At 40.9% G+C, this 22,218-nt stretch overlaps 1 protein-coding gene across 5 annotated transcripts in view; it reads right to left on the reverse strand.

The window, feature by feature from the left end:
• The window catches only part of prkcaa (protein kinase C, alpha, a), a 213,890-nt gene that overhangs the window by 45,023 nt on the left and 146,649 nt on the right, over window positions 1-22,218 (reverse strand). For 4 of the 5 annotated variants that reach the window (XM_049568332.1, XM_049568323.1, XM_049568314.1 and 1 more), the window contains 5 exons: window positions 19,557-19,700; window positions 19,256-19,429; window positions 14,649-14,740; window positions 14,278-14,340; window positions 13,807-13,945 (listed from right to left, as the gene is read on the reverse strand). In XM_049568332.1, coding sequence (XP_049424289.1) covers window positions 13,807-13,945; window positions 14,278-14,340; window positions 14,649-14,740; window positions 19,256-19,429; window positions 19,557-19,700 — 612 coding nt within the window. Of the gene's footprint in view, window positions 1-13,806; window positions 13,946-14,277; window positions 14,341-14,648; window positions 14,741-19,255; window positions 19,430-19,556; window positions 19,701-21,930; window positions 21,965-22,218 lie in introns of all 5 variants that reach the window. The other variant, XM_049568341.1, reaches the window with a different exon arrangement.

The raw sequence follows: 22,218 nt of genomic DNA on the forward strand, positions 1-22,218 counted from the left end.
AAAAAAAAAAAAATCCTACCATGATATTGGCATGTAGTTCACTGTTGATCAGCAGTGCACATTTTCTAATCCCTAGTTTATACTAAACCCCCTCACAGAGTTGGATGCTAGACTGAATGCCGCTGAGATTGTGGGCCAAGAGTTGAACAAGAAGCTTGAAAAAACAGAGGCTGAGATGGAGGCACTGAAAACAGCTGATCAAGGCAAGCAAAAATGTTACTGATCACTGTTAATTGTATCATGACGTGATAGTAAGTTAGCTTTAATGAGTTGTAGTAAGATCTGTCAAATGTGCTGAGATTTCTGTTCCCTGTATGTGTACAGCTATTTTGTTTAAGTGTTGTTAGTTATAGCTGTGTAACTTTTAAACAGAAAGCTTTAGACTGAATATTTTTGTCATCCATCTGACTACATATTTTTCTATCTGTGTGAAATGAATTCTCATTACAGAGTTGGAGGCCGAACTGGAAACAAATCAGACTGTACAAGAGGAGCTGAAGAATAAAGTTGAGCAAACAGCTGCAGCAGTGGAAGAGGTCAAAACAACAGTGACTGAAGGTAAAAATGTTTCTTCATCAACACGAGGAAGATCTTAAAGTTTGATTTAATAAACTTTTATTTTCATCTTTGAGACAATGAAGCAGCTGTATTCATACACAACAATACACTGGGTTTGAATAGCTTAAGAAAAAAAAACACATTAGCATTTTCCATCGTTTTTTTCTTTGACAGAGAAAGTGGCTTTCACAGTTGCACTGGAAGAGAACCAAATGCACATTGGGCCATTTAAAACAGAGACCACTCTCGTCTATAAGAAAGTCATCACCAACATCGGTGACAGCTACGATCCTACAACAGGTAATGTTCTGCAGGAACCTATTTGTATAATCACTGAATCTATTCACAGCTTCCTTGTTTTTCACAGTCCTGTTATATTGTATTAATGCTTCGTGCCTCCAGCTCTCATTCATCAACTATTTAACTCCCTGTAAATAACATTAATTTTTTAAACGACTTATCGTTCTCTTGCTTCTTCAAACTTCCTGTTCAGGAGTCTTCACAGCTCCAGTCAGCGGAGTTTACCACTTCACCCTCTACTCTCACGCTAACGGAGACCACCCTGGCTTTTTACTCTTGTACAAGAATGGCGAGGCTGTTGTGGGCACCGCAGAACACCCAACTGCCTCAGATATCACTGATAACGGCTCTAATGGGGTAGCGCTGGTTCTTCAGAAAGGAGACCAGGTTGATGTGCACATGGAGGCCAAGTCCTGGGTGTGGGCAGACAGCGACCGCAACCTCTGCACTTTTACTGGTATTCTGCTGCACAGTATACCCAGCAATGTGCCCGCATCCATAGAAATAGCATAGAATATTGCATAGACGCATAGAAATAGGCCCTTGTTCCTGTATCATTTGTATTATACAGTACGTTACATTATGCTCTTTTCCAGATTGCAACTGCACTTTGTTATATACGGTCACTTTAGATAGATAGGCCAAGTCACATCTGGTCTGTAATCCATAATGTGTCATTTTAGATAGCAAACTGGCTCAAATTCATTCATTTAAAGCTGTTCTGATGTGTTTCCCCTGTAACATTGTAAATTTTATGATCTCAGTACATTATGTGTCATAAACTCAAACAAAAACTCTACATTCACAGTATAAATCCAATAAATGATGGTTTGAAAAAGCAGTGTTTCATTCGTGCCTTGTTCGACCCATGAAAAAACCTGAAAGTCATGTCAACTGTGCCTGTCTGTTTAACATCCAGCTCACGTACTGTACATATCATTCCATCGCTGAATGTGTATAATCTCCTAGAGATCATATACACATGAAACGGAACAAGACTCCGACTATAACCCAGAGTGACAGCACATTGTTAAAATGAACCCCATCCCTTTGCATGAAAGCGAACATGGTGCCTTAAGAAGGTGGGAGGTGCTAAGCCTTAATCCTCGGCTTTCCTTAGCTCTTTGGTAAGAAGGCAGGAAGATGCGGCAGTGAAACAGCCCCCTTCCTTTATCTTGCTTCAATGTTTTTAATTAGCTTGAGGGTCAAAGACTCCATGGTGAAGGAAACCTCTGGGTGAAATCCCTGAGCTCGCCTGTTTAAATCCTGCTTCCTGCAGGAACGGTGCCGACCTTCAGCGTGACTTGACAGCTGCCAATGAATTCAGCTATGCTCTCTGAAGATTGTTTTTCACATAAGATTTGCACTGCCGCTGCTGAGATACTTCAATATGTATGAGAAGGGATGACTCCTTATCCTGGTAAACAAATATACATACTTGCTCCAGATCTTTTTTAACTACCTCCAAATGAAAACAATACAGATGCCATCTGACTATAAAGCAAGGACTCTCTGTATGTATGCATGTGTGGGTATGTTTGTCCTTCACATATCTCATGAACCGTTCTACCAATATACTTTACAAAGACTTGTCCAATATAATAAATAATAATACATAAACATTGAATAAATAAGTGAACAGCGCTCTAGGGCTCTGTGCAGAGGTAAAGATGGGGCCTCAGGGCTCTGCAGAGACTGAAGCATGTCTACACAACAGACGAAGAATAAGAGACCATAGGTGATGCATTGTAGCGAGCTCAAGCATTTCAGGCATCTGCGAACATTCAAAATGAACGAAAACACTTTTGTTCCTCTGAAGTATAAGTACACAGAAAATAAGTAGTATAATGTTGAGTTGCATGTTTTTCCATCTTTTTTTTACACCATTCAAGGACATAATGATGTAGAATAGCAACATAATTCGATATATTTAACATCTAAACATCATAATAAATCTATAGCTGTCTGAGGCCAGGTGTTTTGCACAGGATCCAAAAAAATGCAGTGTCGAGTGTGAAGTTATTCGTATAAGCAGTTCTCAGGAAAGCTGCAAGCAGCAATACCATGTGCCAAGCAGTCGGTTTGTTCTAAACAGGCATGTTTTGAACAGGAACTGCACTAGTATCCTTAATGAGGAGAGATATTCTACTGATTTGCTTACAGGCAACACTTTTACGATGACAGCGTGAACTAGGCCAATGCTAGACAGCTCGTCATCGAGGACATAATGTGGCATATTTGTTGCGGTGTGTCAGTGGGATTTGACCCCCGGTCTCCCTTGAAAAAACATGTGCAATGGGGGATAAAAGCATGGAAAGCATGTAGACACATCAGGTCAATGTGGCAAGGAGATCTGCTGCCTCATGTCTGTTTGTGTCATGGGAATGAGAACAGAGGGGAAGAGAGATAGAAAGGGGCAGAGTGAAGGAGAGGTTGAGAAAGAAAGGCGAAGGGATTATCTGAAGAAGAGGGTCAGATTATCAGAAAAAACAATGAGATGTGCGACAGTTGAAAAAAAAAATAGGATTTAAAACCTAAAACTTAAATTAAAATGTGTTTAAATGTAAAGAAACTGTAGCACTGCAGCTCTACAAGAGTATACAGTATGTAATGTTTGCATATTTTACTGGATGAAGTGACACAAAGTGGTTTTTGAAACAGAAAAGTGATGTGGGAGACAACTCCGTGCCAGAAAAAGCTCCAAAGCGTGTGGTGAGGAAATCCGACACTGAATACATTAAATTTGAATTCATTACTGCAGGCAGTGATCCTGAGCACGTATGTTCAATGGGGTGAAATCCTGTCGAATGAGGAGCTAAAGTCATCGAAGCTTCAGAGACACTTAAATACAAAGCACCTGAGATGTGGTGGGAAGCCAAACCCATATCTCTGAGGGAAAGGGACTGGCTTTAAACTAATGTTGTCACAACATTAAAAACTTATTCGAAAGCCAAAAGCTGGGTACATGGTTCGTACTCATATAGATGTTCTCCTTTTTTTGGGTAATGTTGATTGAGAAGGTGGTCCTCAAAAATATTTTAACAATCAGAAGTGGGCCTTAAATTACCAAAGGTTGAGAACCCCTGATCTAAACAGAACCTGTAATTGTTTTTGTTCGGTTTGTTAATGCTAGCACGATAGCTCTAGGGATGGAGATGTTGGTCGGTCCGCCACTGGGGTCCAGAACAAAATACCCAATAACTGTTGGGTGAATTTCCTTAAAAATTTAGAGAAACATTTATGGTCCCTAGAATCCTAATGATTTCATGGTCCACTCCCAGTATGTCTCTTGCAGGACATCAACTTAGCCCTTAGCTCTCAGTTTTGCGCATTCACGTCTAGGGGTAGGGTGCCCGATACTTGGTGGGATAGATGAGAAGGGCGAAGTGTTGGGGCTACATGGACCTCCAAACTGAGGTTTTTCTGAGGCACACTTTATCCTAATGTTAGAGGACATCATCGGCCAGATGGCTGCTCAAGCTACAAGAGAAACCCACAAATGTGCACTCTTTGTTAATAAAGACTTAGAGTTATGCTAACCCTCGTATTATCTTTGCTAGTAGTGCACTAATGCCTTGATAGCTATCGAACTAGCTAGTTAATGTTACATTGTTATTGCTGATTTCTGCATGGCAGTCTAACATTTTGACATATTTCCATGTCAAATTTCCCCACTTTGATGGCGTATGATGCTCTGAAGTCCAGCAGTAAAGTTGCTGCTTTTCTTACCACTCCTCTGTCATCAGAGCAAACTGGCAGGATAAGTAGAAGCACTGGTTGCTAACGTTAGCTTAGAGCGCACCTCTAGTGGCCTGGTAACGACACAGTGTTCTTTTCCTATTTGATGACTTGTTTGATCGATTGATAGCATAAAACTTAAGTTGTTAACAAATGTCGAGCGTCCATGCTTTAGGCTACTATCTCAATTGGATAAATGGCACGTCACTGTGATAATACCATTATTGCCATAGTCATGCCTGTCTACACAACCACCATTGATGACCACTTACAACGTATCAGGGTCTTAAGGGATTGTCCCATTTTGTAGGGGTAGATTTCAACCACTAAAGGATAGGACTGGGGCCTTTATCTTTAGCCACCAGAGGGTCAGTAATTTGGTTAACAGTGTAAGCTCTCAACATCAAATTTGGTACAGACATTCATATGCCCAACAGAGTGAACTCTATTACCTTTGGGGAACTTGAACTGTTATCTGGCGTCATCACTGGTCAATATTTGGATTCATAAAATACTTTGGCTTATGACAAAATACCTGCAAGAGTAATGACATTCCCATTAGTCTCAGCTGCATTTGCTGTTTAGTGCTAATTAGCAAATGTTAGCTACTACCAAGCCAAATTAAGATGGTAAAGCAGCAATGCTGGATGCTAATATTAGCATTTAGCTGACTCAGTACATGCAAATGAAAGCCTCCTAATGTTGGGGCATATAGCAGCACATATTCTCTAGCTGTGGTCATTAAAGCTAGCAAAAGCACGACAGCAAAAGACTTCTTCATTATTCCAGTATTTTTTTAAAAAAAAAATGTACATTTGAGATATTTAATTTCTGTCTACTGTATCGTCATGTTTTTGTTACACTGTCACACCAGCTTTTCTTAGCTGTCACTCCCTGCTGTGGAGAAAGTAAAGAGAAGCAAGAGGAGGGTGGAAGAGTCGGGTTTAGAGTCGGTGAGGTTGAGGCAAAAAGAAAGGGAGGCGGGGAAAAAAAAAATCCAGAGAGGACAATTAGGGTTCAGCAAAAAAGCCACTGTTTAGATCAGTTTCAGGCCATCCTGCGCAGCACTGCGCTAATGTGACGCTGCTATGACTCGCTGCCCTTGCCACCCATCGCCTGTCTGCAATAACACCAGGGGACATTTACAGTTTCAGGCATGGTGACCTTCGTGCTCTGAACCAGCATGTCAAGTCTACATCCTCAGCTTTCTACGTATTTACTATGTACAAAGATGTTTGTTTGCTTTTGCTGTTTGGATGAGGCTGATAATACATAGAGTGCTCTCTCCTTCTGAAAAGTTGCAAGTGATAAAGTAAGACAAGTGTGACCTGTGCCTGACATTCCCTGCTCTCATTCTGTTTTATTTTATTCTTTATTTTTCACATTATTGTATGAAAGCCTCTGGCCAGTGGAGCTGCTCTGATTCACAGCAGCACATACATGTGTGTGTGTTCGTGTGCAGTAAAAGAGGATAGGATAAAAGAACTATCCCTTGAGTACATTAATCTTAATCTGAATATATTTGCGCTATAATATCTTGTGAAGTCGGAGCGTATTTTATGTGCCTGATTGAATATCTGTGTGCAGCTGTGTTTATTTGTGTACCTGTGCTTGAACAGCCTGCATTTGAGTGTATCTTTGTATGCGCATTGCTGCAGACATTTCTCTCCCATTAAGCCTAATGCTACATGACAGTTGTGGATCAGACTGCTAGCTATTCAAGGCTTCTCTTCTCACCACACACACACATACACACACACACACACACACACACATGCAAACGCACACAAGTACCAACCTCTGCGCCTATAAACCTCGTCTGCCATACAGGAACAGTATGGTTGAACACTACAGCGCCCTCATGCCCAACACTGTTACAGGGCGCTACGTGAATATCTGCCTTTTTGTTGTTATCGGATCGCTTTAAGGAATATGTGTGCTGTGGAGCATATACAGTGTGCATCAGTCCATGCTTTAGTGGTCTGTTTTTGAAAGCATTTCTCAGTACTGTATGTGCTCGCTCTGGGTGGTTTCATTCACTGATGATATTACCGCCTTTTTTCCCACAATTGGTAACACGCAAACAAGTCTACGATGACTAAACTGTGGATCACTTTTCACTGCTTTGACACAAAATGAATTCAGTGACCACTTCTTTCAAAATTCATGAACTGTTTTCACACTCAGTGCACTCTCATTCTGCAATATGCCAGGTGAGGAAATGGGGCAAGTGAGGCGGAATTCGTGATTGCATGGGATGATGTGGCGCTGCACTGTTCTCTTCCAGTCCCAGAATGGTTTGCAGCCCATGCCAGGATGGATTCACTTTCTTTCCAACTTAATCTCTAACATAGCCCGGCATTGCCAGACCAAGTTGAGAATGCAAATTAGCCTCGAACCTCTCGGGTGATTTTGAAGGGACATCATGAATGGCCGTAGACCAAAATGCCTCTGGACATAACTTGGTAGACCTTAACCAATCAGTGCAACAAAACATGCGATGTAGCGCTCAGTGACAGACAAACACAAACAGACTACAGCGCACAAAGATAAGCTGTGATTGTACAGCATCAATATGTCTGTGAACCAGTGTTGCTGTTTTTGCCATCAGAGTTTGAAAACAGTACTTCAACAGAAAGTTGCAGCCATCTTGGTTGTTTTAAATTTTGCATAAAGTGTAAAGGCTCCTGAAGTTGTCAGTCATCGTATCAAACCCGCCCCATATTAGATTAAGAATTGAAACCAAGGTTTGTTCAGCTGGGAATCTGTCTGGACAGGAGGGGACCAGATGCATTTGCCAGAGCAAATAAAACATGAGCTGGCATATTCGTCTGGTTTCCTGGCTATCTCCATCCCTCAAGCCAATAGAGGAAGAATTTTCTCATGAAGGTGGAAAGTTTATGACCACATGATCAGATGTCCCTCTTGGATGCAATTAATGTGTGTCTGGACATGTTCACAGAAGATTACCAGGGATGGATCGGGATCGGGGACAGAAAGATTCTCTCTCAGGTGTATTGTGAGAAGGTAAATAAGATGTGATTTGTGGCCAAATAAAGAAGACAAGGCCGACTAGCACTGTTAATTTCTATATCTGTAGCATCCTATACACGTATCTGTCCAAACAGTTTTGAAAAAATAAACTCAGTATAGAAAAATGTGTGTTGCCAATTGTATACAAAAAACCTGTAATGAGCAGTCTTGGGGGTTTCCTTGAGCGTCCTACACTGCAAGTGGCATCAAAGATGAACAATACCTTTTGACGAGATGAATCACGCTACTCCTACAATTTAGTATCGCACTTCTATAAATTTTTGGGGGGGGGGGGGGGGGGGGGGTTTTGGAAAAACCGATTGAAAATGAATGCTTGTACTGAAAGCAGCAGAGATGGCGATATCCTGACTTTAATTCCCATGTGACTCACATCCCCAAAACAATGAATACCCACAATGCATATTCAACTATAAGTCTCAAAGCAAATCCGTGACAATCCTGATGACAGCAACAAGTTGTTCTTTTTCTCAGACTACAAACTAAAGGTCGATAAATGTTTGATATTTCTATATAGGCCAATATATAATGTATAATTAGAGATGCTAACAAACAACTGAATTACGTAAGCACATGGTGCATTATCAATGACACTGTAAAACATTTCTCTGCATGCATTATGTATTTTTTTTCAGTAGTGTACCAGCATGAGCTAATGATGTTAATTAAAAAATAACCCAAAAGGGAAAATAAGTTGTCGTGACATGCATACGTAGTATGAAGTATAAACTAATTGCATTAGGGGAAAAAAGAGGCAATTGGAGCCTCGAGGCATGGTGAGGAAAGGAAAGGTTATATCATCAAGCTCAACATAAAAGATGTGAAAAAATATAAAAGAAAAATCACCTCTCTAATTACTGAGTCTTTTAATAATCTGGCAGGAAAGTTAACTTTTTCGTGGCTGCCAACTTGTTTGCAGATTGCTCGCGTGTTCGTGCTCTCTGCAGCATTTCTGTCTCATTTGCTGTTTCCTTCTCACTTTCTCTTTTGCACCTCCTTCTTCCACCCTGACTTTTTTTTTTCTCACATCTCACTCACTTTTCCAACAGCAGCTGAAGTGATTTTGTAGGTCTTCCAATAGCGCTGATCTGAAAACACTGGTTTGAGTGCTCGGGTAATTGGTGAGGAGTCAAGCAAGGAGACAACAACTCCGTGGTTGCTATTCCTAGTCCTAAAACTTGATGAGAAATAGCATCACCTGCAATTATTATTCAGCAACAATGGAACGACATCTCTACATCTTTAACAACCCTGGATCATGCATGGTCAAGATGCCTAAAGCTAAAGCAAGACAACATTCAACATTATGAGCCACGTCCGGGACCTTAGTTATGTTTTTATTTAAAATTCATTTCCATCATTAAAGCAAATGAAGAGATTACAGAGACCACTCCTGCACATATCAATGCCAGCTGTCAAAGTATAATATAGTAGACTAGTAGGTTCTCTCTGTCTGTTTATTTTAACACATTAACACTTTGAGGAGGAACATCAGCTCAGCGACAGTCTAATGAGCATCTTTAAAGTGCCACTTCCTCTATGACTAAATTCGTACTGTCATCCTGACACTACAAACACCCCAACTGCTGCTTCAGCCCACAGAGGGAGTGTGCAGGGAAGTGGACACCCATGCCTCTTAATGCCACACCGCAGTGGGGACCAACTAGGGCGTAGCGGGAAATGGCCCGTATCAGACAGCTAAACATCCTCAAATGCTCTCCTGATACTCCGCACAGAGCCATTATTAGGCCGTTCTCTCTCATTTCAATCCCGGCTTTCTTTGCTTCTCTCCGTCAGTGTCCAGTCACTCTTGTCCCCTCCTGCTCTTTTCCTCATAGTTAATACCTTATGTCGCCTTTGTGTTCCCTTTCTGTTCTCTCCCTTCCTGGCTATCTCTTTCTCTCTGTGTCAAAGTCATTGAGGTGTAAATTCACATTAGTGTGAGCATTCCTCCCAGACAGGAGCTACCAATGACTGGCTATATAGGTCAGAGTAAACTGTGTGCCAGTACATGAGTGTGTGTGTGTGTGTGTGTGTGTGGCAACTGACGCAGGAACACGACTGCGTTCTGTCACATGTGCAACCAGGGGACCCACGGCTACACAGGAATGTACTCCCTCATAGTTATGAGCATGTGGGCAGGTGTGTGTGAAAAGGAGAAGTGTGAAAATCTTTCTCATCTCGCAGCTATCTCACACGTACTGAGATACTAACACGCACCAACCCACAAACACAGTTATATTGCAGAAGTGACCTCAATATTGCAGCTCATATAAAAACAAACATACTGCAGAATATATTATGTGACAGTTTTAAGTCATTCAGGGAGACAGCTGCTCCCTACCTCTGATGACAATGTCCGTGGTTCTCAACCTTTTGCCTATGGCTAGATTTGAATTATCAAAAGCTCATTTTCTTCCGTAATCACTAACCCTTTAAGGATATTTTGCTGATTTTCAACCAGCTTTGTGTCGTAACAATGTGGGTAGTATGTGTGAATGAACTTTGGTAAACTCTCGTCTGTCTTGCCAGCACACGTATCTCCCTGTTCATCTCCCAGCTCAAATCTGCCGGATGATGAGACATGCCTCGCTGGCTTTTGGGCTGTTGCTCAAACTACAGATTGTACTTCCTCATTTTTGTATGCCCACCACCACTATGGAAGCTGATCACGAAAGAGAGCTTCTCCTCTCTTTCTCTCAGACTCAGAATAAACTGTAAAACTAGGCAGTACTATTCAAATATATACACTAAGATTCTGTTACCTTGTCACCTATTTCTCGCCAAAAAAAGTATTTCAGTTAGGAATACTCTAGTCAAAGAAAACTTTATTTTGATTTGCAGTATCATATTTGGCAGCATGGCTCTGTTCTGGGGCCTCTCTGCCTTTCCTCAGGCCTACGTAGAAAGTATCTTCCACGTGCTTATGTGGAAAGCCCTAAGACCTGAGGCAGAGAGAGGAAACCCCCCTTCCCTTCCATGCGCCTACATGGAAAGACAGCAGCAGCAACCCAATTTTAAAAGTATCTGCATGTTGCTACTCTAAGGACAGCCAAGATTTATAAAAAGACCATCTTTCCAGCTGTGAAATACTTCTTTAACCTACATAATGAAGGCCAAAATTTTCCAATCAGAAAGGAAGATGAGCTTTAATTAAACACCTACAACTTGTCAGAGTGACTTTTAGTAACATGTATTCAAAGTTTAGAAATGGACCAAAGGCCTCTGACAAAACTCTGCAAACATAGCTGTCCATGATTGATGTGAGATCTCTCCTGGTCCTTCTGTCACACACAATTTGAGGTGCACTTCCCCTCCATTATCTCTGAGAGTATCATCACTGTGAACCAATTTTTAAGGTCAGTCTCCACTTTTGAGTTTGTGTTCAAGTGTGTGTCTGATGTGTGTATTGAAAGAATGTACAGATATCATATCTGTTAACATAAAAATGTGCACATGTGATGCTCACATGCATGTGACTGTGTGACATCACGTGTGCATGTGTGACTTAGCATGCAGTGTGTGACCTGAAAGGTGTGCATTAGCTCACAGCGCTATGGAAACAGTAGCCGCTCCCACCCCCTGCCGTGTCATCGCTGGCTGGCGCATTAGTGTCGGTCTGACTCTGAATGGTCACAGCGTGTTCACCCTGCGTCCGCTGGGCGGAATTAACCTCCCAGTCTATCATAGTGGGTTTAAGAGGCAATCAATAACCGGCCCACAATTAAATACAAGCCAACTAACTGATAATGGCTACAGAGTGGGAAAAAATAATCAGTACATTAAGTATAAACTGCTGCAAGCTATTTATATGTTGGGTGAAATTAAGTGAGACTGATAAATAGATTAGCAGCATTGAATTATGGATACTTAGCCTCGTTTCCAGATTGCATGAATCACAGGCAACACTTCTGTTTGGCATCTTATTGTGGATGGTACTTTCCCTCTTTGACATGGTTTACTTTTGCGATTACTTGCTCCAACAGATTGATCAGTATTAAACTAATCATAACAATAAAGACATTTAAAAAGGCATACTAAAAGATTATTGTGTGTCTTTAAATTTATCAGTGTCTTTACATTTCTAAAAAAAGTGAACTCACAAAGTCACAAAAGTGAAACATTTCATTTGCTGTCAGTACAATCATAACATTTTACAAAGTGTCACTATTTGTTGTCAGTGTTTCAAATGTGATGAGGTCATCAATAGGGATCCCATTGAATTAACCCTGCCTAAGCCCTAACAGTTGACATACCCAGCAGAACCTCGGGCATCTTTCCCCTTTCCTGTTCTACTTTGATATGCTATGTGCTATGCTCGTCTACATTAAAAAGAAAAACAAATTTTGAATATGGTTAAAAGCTGAGTCTGTGGAACCTGTAGAGGTAACACTTGATACCCTGACCGTGTGAAAGGCTTTAGGTTTATTCCACTCCTACAACCGAAAAACAAATGTCATCCGATTTGACCATGCAATAGACCTGCCATCAGCTGAACATCAACACCACCACCAAGGACACCTATGTCTGTTGAGAGGTAACATTACTATGTAAAGTCACATAACATTGACGTCACAGTCTTCTTGGACGCATTACATTGTAAATAGTCGCATTTTAAGTTAGCTAATGTTTGCAAAACACCAGCTAACTAGCTAGCTAATGTATATCTTAATTAAGGGGAGTTAGCCTAATGGCAGATTAACAGCATCATCCAGGATGGCTTCATCCTTCTTTCTGTTGAGATTTGGAAAAGGAAAAATATAATTATTCAATAATAATTCAATAATATATTGAATTATTGTTAGCCAGAAAAGATCAAGGCCAATGTTCCTTTGTTTTTATAATGTTTGTAAGTCTACGTGGTGACCCGAAGTAAATTTTGGTAGTATTAATTTAGATCATTGTGTATATATCCTTTCATCACATATTGCACTCTTTGCTATTGACTTCTTGAAGCTATATTGCCCGTAGCCCTGAATCTATCTCACATAACCTTTGGCAACCGTTTCTTTTTGTCAAGCTTGTCCAACTTAGCAACAGTAACCAAGAAGGTCAGGACTATGGATCAATCAATTGTGTCTTAAGCATAGGGTACTGCTAATCATCCAAATGCTAGCACTAAAATGCTCGTCATTTTTACCGATACTTTCATCTAATATTTCCTAATTGAAATCATAGTTTTTAAAACTTTACAATGGATTTTACTGAGGCAAAATTCTTTGGTCAGGTTTTGCAGAGTGATATGTTTATACCCAGCAAAGTAACTCAATCGATCAATTTAACAATGCTACTGAGACGTGTATTATATTGGAAATTATGTGGCAATATCTCCAACAAAACTCAGCCCATAGTCATCAGTGGACTTGTCAAACATCCAGACAGTCAACTTGGACTCATCCTGTCTGCACCTCTTGCCAAGGGTGAGGTTTCGGTCTGTTACATTCACTGGGAGTGGATCCAGTTGAATCAATACACAGTTGCCACATCAGTTGATGAGCAGTCAGAGACTCATCAGAAACAACTGGCACTCAGATGGTATGGATAAATGGGTAAATAGTGATAGAGCTGCATGTGAAGGTGCTGGACAGATATAATTTAATCTTCCTTGGAAACTTTTCAACTTTTGTGATATAAGGACACATTCAACAAGGAAAATGCACACTGGTAAGGATTTCTGTTGCTGTGAGATGATTTTTAAAAACACAATGTTAAGAACTTCAAACTACTTCCCATGTCCACATTTCTATATGGATGTTGCCAGTAAACAAGGACAAAACGAAGCACGTATACATCTTAGCAAAATGACCGCTATCATGACCACAAATTGCTTAACTGTCAAGTGGATTTGTCTTGACCTCAAAGGATAAAACTTGCTCTGGAGAAACCCCCATTGGGACAAACACAGAGACCCTGGCTGCTATGTTTGGGTTCAGTCTGGACTTGCCAGCGGACACAGTGTGTCTGTTTGACTGGGATGCTTACGTCACGAGGGAGTGCTTGCGTGCGTGTGTGTGTGTGTGTGTGTGTGTATCCGTCCTGAGGCAGTGACCTTAATCTGGAGCGCAAGGGTGACACAGGCTCAGACCAGACAGTGACAGAGATGACCTCATGCATCAGAACATGCACGCGCATCACATCCCCTCCATGCTTCAGCCTTACCTCCGGGGCTATGTAGTCTGGGGTGCCGCAGAAGGTGCGCGTGGTCACTCCTTCTATCATGTTCTCTTTACACATGCCGAAGTCAGCAATCTTAATGTGTCCCTCACAGTCCAGCATCACGTTGTCCAACTTCAGATCCCTGTAGAAGCACAAGAGACGTTCAAAACATCCTTGGAGATGATGACTTCTCAGCAGGTGGCTTTCACTGCCTATCCTAAGTACATGTAATTCTTATACTATTTATTGCAAACAAACCTCAGTTTCTGTTGCTGTGTGTTTTCAAGAAAGCCCTAATCAAACACTTTAAATGCAATAGTTCAATATATAATGACTCTTCACTGCATGGTATCCGTTGCAGAAATACAGACACTTTTATGTCACAAAATTTCTATTATTGCTTTAAATACAGCCACTGAATGTGAAGAACATCATGCACTGTGTTTATGCCATGTAAACGGTATCAATACGCACCTGTAGATGACTCCTTTAAGGTGCAGGAAGAAGAGACCAACAGCGATCTCTGCTGCATAGAACCTGCAATAACAACCACAAATTTGCAGACTTAAAACACAAGCAAACTTGCACTAAACCTAAAGCTTTACTGTAATCCCCAAATATTTCCATTTAATGTATCGTACATAAGATGATCATATCATATTGTTGCAGTATTAATGCAGCCTGTATGTAAAAAAATTATACAAATAAAATGTCAGTTATTAGCTTGGTAGCACTATACAAAGTGGTTTTAGAAAACTAAAATAATCATGACGTGTATTTGACAGTAGAAATGATTCCCTATTCAGTGGGATTACACCAGTTGCGAGTAAATTGCTGTGTCTTACACTGCCTGAGGTTCCTTGAACTTGCCCACTTGTTGAATATGATACATGAGGTCTCCCCCGTTCACATACTCCATGACAAAGTACAGACGGTCCTGTGTTCACGGAGACAGAGGGAATAGGAGAGAGGGTGTAGGGATAGATGGGGCATGGGGAGGAGGGAGACAGAATAACATGCAACATCATTATTTTTCACACAAAAATAGCAAAGTTCCACAAAAGCTGTGAAATTATGCAACATTTCTACACTTCAATTCACTGACAGCTCTCCTAACAGAAAGATACAGCTCAGCGTTGCAGCCTTCCCTAACCTCGCTGTCTGAGTCACTCCATCGTTCCTGCCACACTTGCCATGACAAGGTGACCTAAAAAGCCCACAACAAAGCGCTTCATGGGAAAAAAGAAAACACTCAACACAGACATCTGTCAGGAGATATTCTCTTTGTCTGATAGTTCTGGTCCCTTACTGCCCATGACAAGTTTGGCCTGACCCCAGTTCAACGGAGTTTGACAGTCCCTCACTAGCAACACACAAACCAACCACCTCACATAGCAACAGACACACACTGCACTGCCATCAAAGCTGGCCTTCCTTTAGGTTTGACAGATCTGACCCTCAACTTGTGGAAGCTCTGACCCTCACAGCACTACGATGACGATCCCTTGAGCAAAATGCACACTGCACCTTCTCTAGATCTCTGTGCCTCTCACTTTCAACTTTTCTGTAGTCTTTTGTCTCCTGTTTTCTCTCAGTAATGGGCCACAAAAGATGCTTCAGCTGGATATCACTTTAATGGATGCTGACAACATGCTGTCTTAGTAAAACAGATGCAGAACAAAACTTGTGTTTTTCAGCTAATTATGCTAAAAGGTGTACAAGACCTTCTGACTGGGGACACTAAAATGTTCTCTCTTTGTTGTGTTTAATAATGAAGCTAAACTAAAATCATGATTGCAACATTTGACGCCCACACGCCATGGTATAATTAGGGATACATGATTTTGGTGTTCCATACACTTGGTCTCATCTCTTGTTATCTTTGGGTCCTTATTTCTTAAAACGTATCTTTACTCACAGTATCTTAATTAAAGAAACCCTGAGAGGCAAGTGAGAAAAAAAATTCTGGTGATCTATTTTTTTTTAATATTTCCAATCTGATTTTTTTTTTAATCTTCTGTGTTATGAGGTGAAAAAAATGTTTTCTAAGGGTAATTTTTTTTTTTAAGTTCTTTTTTTTTAAATCTGTGAAACAGGTGGGTTAAAAAAGTTTCAGCTGGTTAATTTTTCTGTTGTGGTCAAAATCATTTTTTCAAGTGTTTGTTGTTGTAAGACTCATTTTGGCCATGTTCTAAACACAGGCCCCCAGGGAGTGTGGCAGGCTTTGAAGCTAATGTTCGTAATGGCAAGACAGTGGTACTACAATTTCCAAGGCCCGTCACGTGTCCTGCAACCCAGAAAGACTTTTCCCATTGACTTATATGGCAAAAGCAACATCGGTGAATCAGTGGATACATTTTTTGAGCCTTACAACGCCAGCAAAATAACTCATTTCACTATCAGGATTTGATCCATTTTGTCCGGCAATATTTCAAAAGAGCCGCAAGATTATGTCATTTTATCCACATTGAAGTTAGCAGAGAGCTAAACCGGAATGTAGCCATTTGGCCGGCGGAAGTAAGACACTTAATTGCACTCTGTCGTGCTTGGCTGCCTGGAGTCTCTAGTGCCCCGCTCTATGGGCTGCACAGTGCGTAAGTAGTGCCAATCATCCCTGGATCATCTGAGTAATTTTATCCATGGCAACTCAAGGCAATTGAATCGAACGCAACTGGACTTTTTGTCTTAGAAGACGTTTCACCTCTTATCCAAGAGGCTTCATCAATTCATGCTTGTCTGACTAGGCTGGAACTAGTCAGACTAATTCTGGACAAAACTAAGTCCAGTTGCGTTCGATTCAACTGCCTTGAGATAACCTGGATAAATGAGAATATCCATAGGCATCTTTATACATGGCAGTTCAATCCCGTGTTCAAGGTTCTATCCAGGTCTCTGAATACATCCGTGTCTTTTCACTTGCCAGCAAGCAGGCTAACAACTAACAGCAAATTAGCTAATGCTAACAGCAGATTAGCACCGATTAAATGTCGAGCTGAGAGACAGACACAACTGTAATGTTACATTACTTGTTAAAACACAATAAACTGTATGTGCCTTGTGTTGAGAGTGTGTCGAGAAATTAAATCTCACCTATAAGAATATGAATGATTTTGGTCATATTTATAACATGGGGTAGTGGTGCACTTCAACCTCTTGTGGCCTAAATGAGTATTACAACAACAAACACTTAAAAATCACAAGTGGTGGCTTAGTGGTAGAGCAGGCGCCCCATGTATGAGGCTATTGCCGCCGCGGCCCGGGTTCGACTCCAGCCTGTAGCCCTTTGCTGCATGTCTCTCCCTCTATCTCTCCTCTTTCTCATCTCTTTGGTGAGAGTATGAACTGTGCACTGTATGTGTGTATGTGTGCATGCATGTGCATGTGCACACGCATACACACGCACATCTGTGTATTCATGAATATGCTATGAGTGATGCCAAGCTGAGCCTCTTCCTGTTTCCTGTGTCTGCCTGCTGGTGCTACAGCTCTAATCAGCTGCTATAGTTCAGCTCGGCCTTTCTGAGAAATCTAACTGCTAACAGACGTTCATTTTCCATCCAGCGCAAACCAACAGCTGGGTAGATTTACCGAGAGGCATTCTGATTAGGTGAAACTTTGATTTCTTTCGTATTGAGACTGAAATGTATGTGAGCAGTGGGGCATGGAAAATTAATATGGCTGCCATTTGTACTTGTTTATTAGAAAAAGAAATCCCAACTGAGAGCGCCAAAGTGACTCTTTTTTCAGTTACACTGCTTGAGCTTTGCTCCACCAACTTTGACCATTTCTTTAATACACTGTCTCTCCCAAGTCCCCCAGCTTCATGGAAGTGCAATACTGACTCCATAGACTTATTTTTTAGCAGTGCAGAAGAACTGTTGACATTTGACAGGGTTGTTACATGTCAAAATGCCAATTTGACATTACATGTGTCATGTAGAAACACCACCTACCTGCAGACCATCACACTACCCCAGTTTGAATGTACTGCCACTACTGCACATTACAGCAGCTGTTGCTACTACTGCTAGTATTGGTACACCATAAGTGATTCTCCAAGACAGTTAAAGGGACAGCTCACCCCAATGTTAAAAAAACATATTTTCCATCTTACCTAAGGTGCTATTTATCAGTCTAGATTGTTTTGGTGTGAGTTGCTGAGTGTTGGAGATACCAGCCGTAGAGATGTCTGCCTTCTCACGAACATAAAGGAACTAAATAGCCATCAGGTTGTGGTACTTAACACTGCAAAAATATACATTTGAATCTACTCATGGATGAGAAGCTCGTGCTCATGACGGCATGATATGCAATGTAATGGCATCCTCCTTGACTTAGCTGTAACGTTGACTACTCAGTGGTGCTAGGCAAGCTAGAAGCAGATGCATATTTCCCTTTGCACAGTGATATGGCTAGTGGGCGAAGAAAGAAAATAGTTCCTACATGAAACTGCTCCCAACAAGGTCTGTGGATTATCTTGAGTAACCACGTCATCATTTTTTGAAAGAGATACTGCTGTTGAGTTTTACAAATGTATCTTTTTGTGTTTTGAACACCACAAGCTGAGTGCCATCTGGTTCAATTAAAAGGAGAAAAGGCAGACATCGCTATGGCTGATATCTCCAACACTCTGCGTCTCACACCAAAACAATCTAGACTGATAAATAGCACTACAGGTAAGAGGTAAAATATTTTTATTTTTATTTTGTGTTGAACTGTCCCTTTAAGCTCCAATATGAAATGAGGAAGAGGATTTAGCAAGTTCCATTTACATTGCTGAGAGCGTGTTAAAGCAGAGCAGCAAGAGATATTTCTCTATGATTTAATTAAGTACATGGAAAAAAGTTCTCTGTGTGTGAGTGTATGTGTGTGCATGACACTCAGTTAGGCTTGGTTCTTTAAATCGGGTGTAGATCTAAAGCTTAATGAGGCAGGAGTAGGAGGGGAAAACACTGCCAATTACGATGCAAAGCACAAATAAATATATGTCATAACTTTATCGGTGTGCACATGTCTGCATTTATTTCTGTTCTTATATAAGCAAGGACAATGCACTTCTATGAATAAGTGCAACTGTGTGTGGGTGTGTGTGAGCAGGAAATACAGTGCATCTGAGTGCATGTCTCTTTGCTCATACAGTACGTGCTCTCAGGTTGTGTGGTCTGGTTTTGGCATGACTCAAACTGAACACATGCACATACACGCACATGCTTTTGTATACACACGTGTAAACCTCAGTCTTCTAATTGGGGTTTGTTTGTTTCCCCTTCTCTCTCTCCCTCTCTTTTTTTTTTTTTTTTTTAAAATCATACTTCTCATGCATGTCCTCTAAAGCTCTCCACACCACTTTATGACTAAGCTGTTTAGCTAAGAGCCCCTTCATGAATTAATCTGACCTGACCTGACCTGGAGTGACTTGTCCTGACGCGTGTCCAGGAGCATTTTTACCTACCACAGTCTGGAAGCACGAATGGAGGTATGTGAGGAAGGGCGGCTTGTCCTGTTGGGCCAGGACTCTCTTCTCCACCATGGTACATTCCACATCATCGTCCTGAATCACCACGTCCTTCTTCAGGATCTTTATTGCGTACAGCTCTTCAGTACCCTTCATCTCTGCCAACATGACCTTCAAACAGACAGGGAGAGAGAAGTCTATGTATATCCTATTCTTTTTTTTTGTTTCTTTAGATCTCATGGACTCTGTTAGTAGTAACACCAAGGGCTCCACTTTTTGAAAATCTGAGCTGCCTCACCTTGCCAAAGCTCCCTTTCCCCAGCACAGCCAGGAAGCTGAAGTCGCTGAGTTTGACCTGGTCCAGGCTGTTTTGAGTCTGCTGGCTGGAGTGGCTGTCGTCCGTCTCGGTGATCACCTTCTTACCTGGGCCTAGCTTGGCTTTCTGCACTCAGGGAACAAAGGGTGGCATGTAAGAGATACACATTTTCAAAATGCGCTTTGAGCAGCACACACAACATAAAGCTTCATTTTTTTTTTGCTCAGACAAGATGACTACATCCTGAATTCCTAAAATGTAAACCTTGATTTAAAAATATGCATAAAATGAATTTAAAAGATACTGAAACAATAGTAAACTCAGTAAACGAAGCTTCTCTGTGGTGGTTTCCTCTCGTGACACCACAGACCAACACATCCAATTCCCCTTCCCCCACTACAGCTATAATCATACACATAAATGTTTCATATGCTGGAATTTCATTCGTGAAACAAATATCCTCTAGATGTTCTCACATACTCACACTGCCCATTTGCTCGCTCACAGGCCCAGTGCACAGGTTGATAAGCAGAATTCAAAACTGATGGAGTGAAATGAGACTGCAGTGTTGTTGTGGAGCAGATACACACAAAAATGGCTCCACGCAAACAGAAACAATGTCATAACTTGTAGTAAATAAGAGGATATAGTGACACTTCTTTCTTTCATCTCGTCACTTTATTGACAATTTAATAGCTGACACTGTGATATCTTCAAATATATCAACAAGTAATTCTTATTTCAATGAATTAAAAGCTCAGTTCTGGCTCCTCTTGTTGGCTTAAAGGAGGAGAGCTGCCATCTATATTAAAGGCTTGAAGAGAAAAATAAAAGAAATGTGTGAACTGAAACAATCTACGAGACATGCTTAAAACCTCTTGCAATGAATCCATTCTGCAAATATGACTGTGTTATTTATAAACATCATAATCCAGGGGGGAAATCACAGAACTAGATCACTAATATTATAAATGATAAACCTCAATGTATATATGTTCAGTGGTCATTTTTATCTTGTGACTATTGTAAGTCACATAAAAGGGACAGTCCTCCTAAAATCAAAAATACATAGTTTTCTCCTAACTGTAGTGCTGTTTATCAGTCTAGATTATTTTTGTGAGTCTTGCAGAGTGTTGGAGATATCAGCCATAGAGATGTCTGCCTTCTCTCGAGTATAATGAAACTAGATGGCACTCAGCTTGTGGTGCTCAAGCACCAAAAGAATACATCTGAATCTACTCATGGACGAAATGTTTGTGCTCATGACGGTGTGATATGTAATGTTAAACATTAATGGCTAGATCTATCAATCTAGATTAATAAAGAGCAGAACAGGTAAGTGGAAAAACATGTATTTTGATTTGGGGTTGAACTGACTCTTTAACATATTTTCAAAATGCTCCTGCATTGGTAGAATCAGGCTCAACATTATTTTAAGCACTATATCACTGAAATCACCTATTATATCTGATTGTGTGTTAAAGGCAAAGTCTAAAAACAACTTTAAACTGCACTGATGATTTTTTTCACTCTAGGACAAAGTTGCACAGCTGCCAGAAAAATGAAGTGCAAAATACAATACTGGTTTCACTATGTGCGTGCATGTCTCGTCTAAGTGTCTGTCACGTGTCTCTCACCTGTATTTGCAAAAATGCAAAACAATCTCTTCTATGCACCTTTCATGCCAAAGTCATGCGTAATCTCCCAGTATAGCAAGATGCTCCAAACTACAGTGCAATACGCTTAAATATACACAACCCCATGGCAGTCTGAGTGCTAAACAACAATCATAAACAACATAATTACATACTTGTTTACCTCTCTGCACAAAAACACAACCAAACGTAGAGTATTCACACTCAGCCAAGGCCAAACACAGATCCAAACTCATGCTGATCCTCGACACCATAGGTGTAATCTACACCCACATGCTACATGGAGTTTAGCTTCAGCAAGGACTCTAACAAAATGGCATTAAATAGTTGAATGTCCTTATTGCTTCCCAGTGATAGAAAATGCTACTCTGAACTTGTGCAAAAAACAAGGAGGTCATACCCCATCATCACTTCACTAGAGAGTAGGTCAATGAAGGTCATTTTAGCATTCACTACACTACATGGTGGCAAAAATCCAGACTTTCTGACACTATTCTGAATATAAAGACATTTAGCTTGAGACAACCAATGCTGAACAGCTTTAGTTTGGTTAATGGCATCTACCATAGTCTGCTCCTAATCTGGCAGGGCAGCAGAGGAACACAAAAGCAGAGCAGACCGCACCAGATCACAGCACACCTGTAAGCTTTTAGCCAATTTAAAGAGCCTGGCCAAGCCGAGCGAGCAGCAGCCTTACAGACACACCTGGTCAGAGTCTTCCACAACTGCTTGGTCCTGAAACCACAGGGAGAAGGGAGCCAAAAGGGCCAACTCACATAGTGCACGAGCATGGGTGTGAACCAACTCAACTGAGACACTTTTATACGCAGATAGTTGAGGGCTGATCTGCAGAGTGCAGCTCATACACACAGATACACAGAGAGAATATGAATGAAGATGCAGTAATTATACTATGACATTAACTGTTGAGCTTTAGCCTTTGTTACTTATTATCCATATTTTTTTACTAAGTTGTTTATTTGTGTTGA

Source organism: Epinephelus fuscoguttatus, linkage group LG3 (assembly GCF_011397635.1).
Source record: "Epinephelus fuscoguttatus linkage group LG3, E.fuscoguttatus.final_Chr_v1".
Taxonomy (NCBI): domain Eukaryota; kingdom Metazoa; phylum Chordata; class Actinopteri; order Perciformes; family Serranidae; genus Epinephelus; species Epinephelus fuscoguttatus.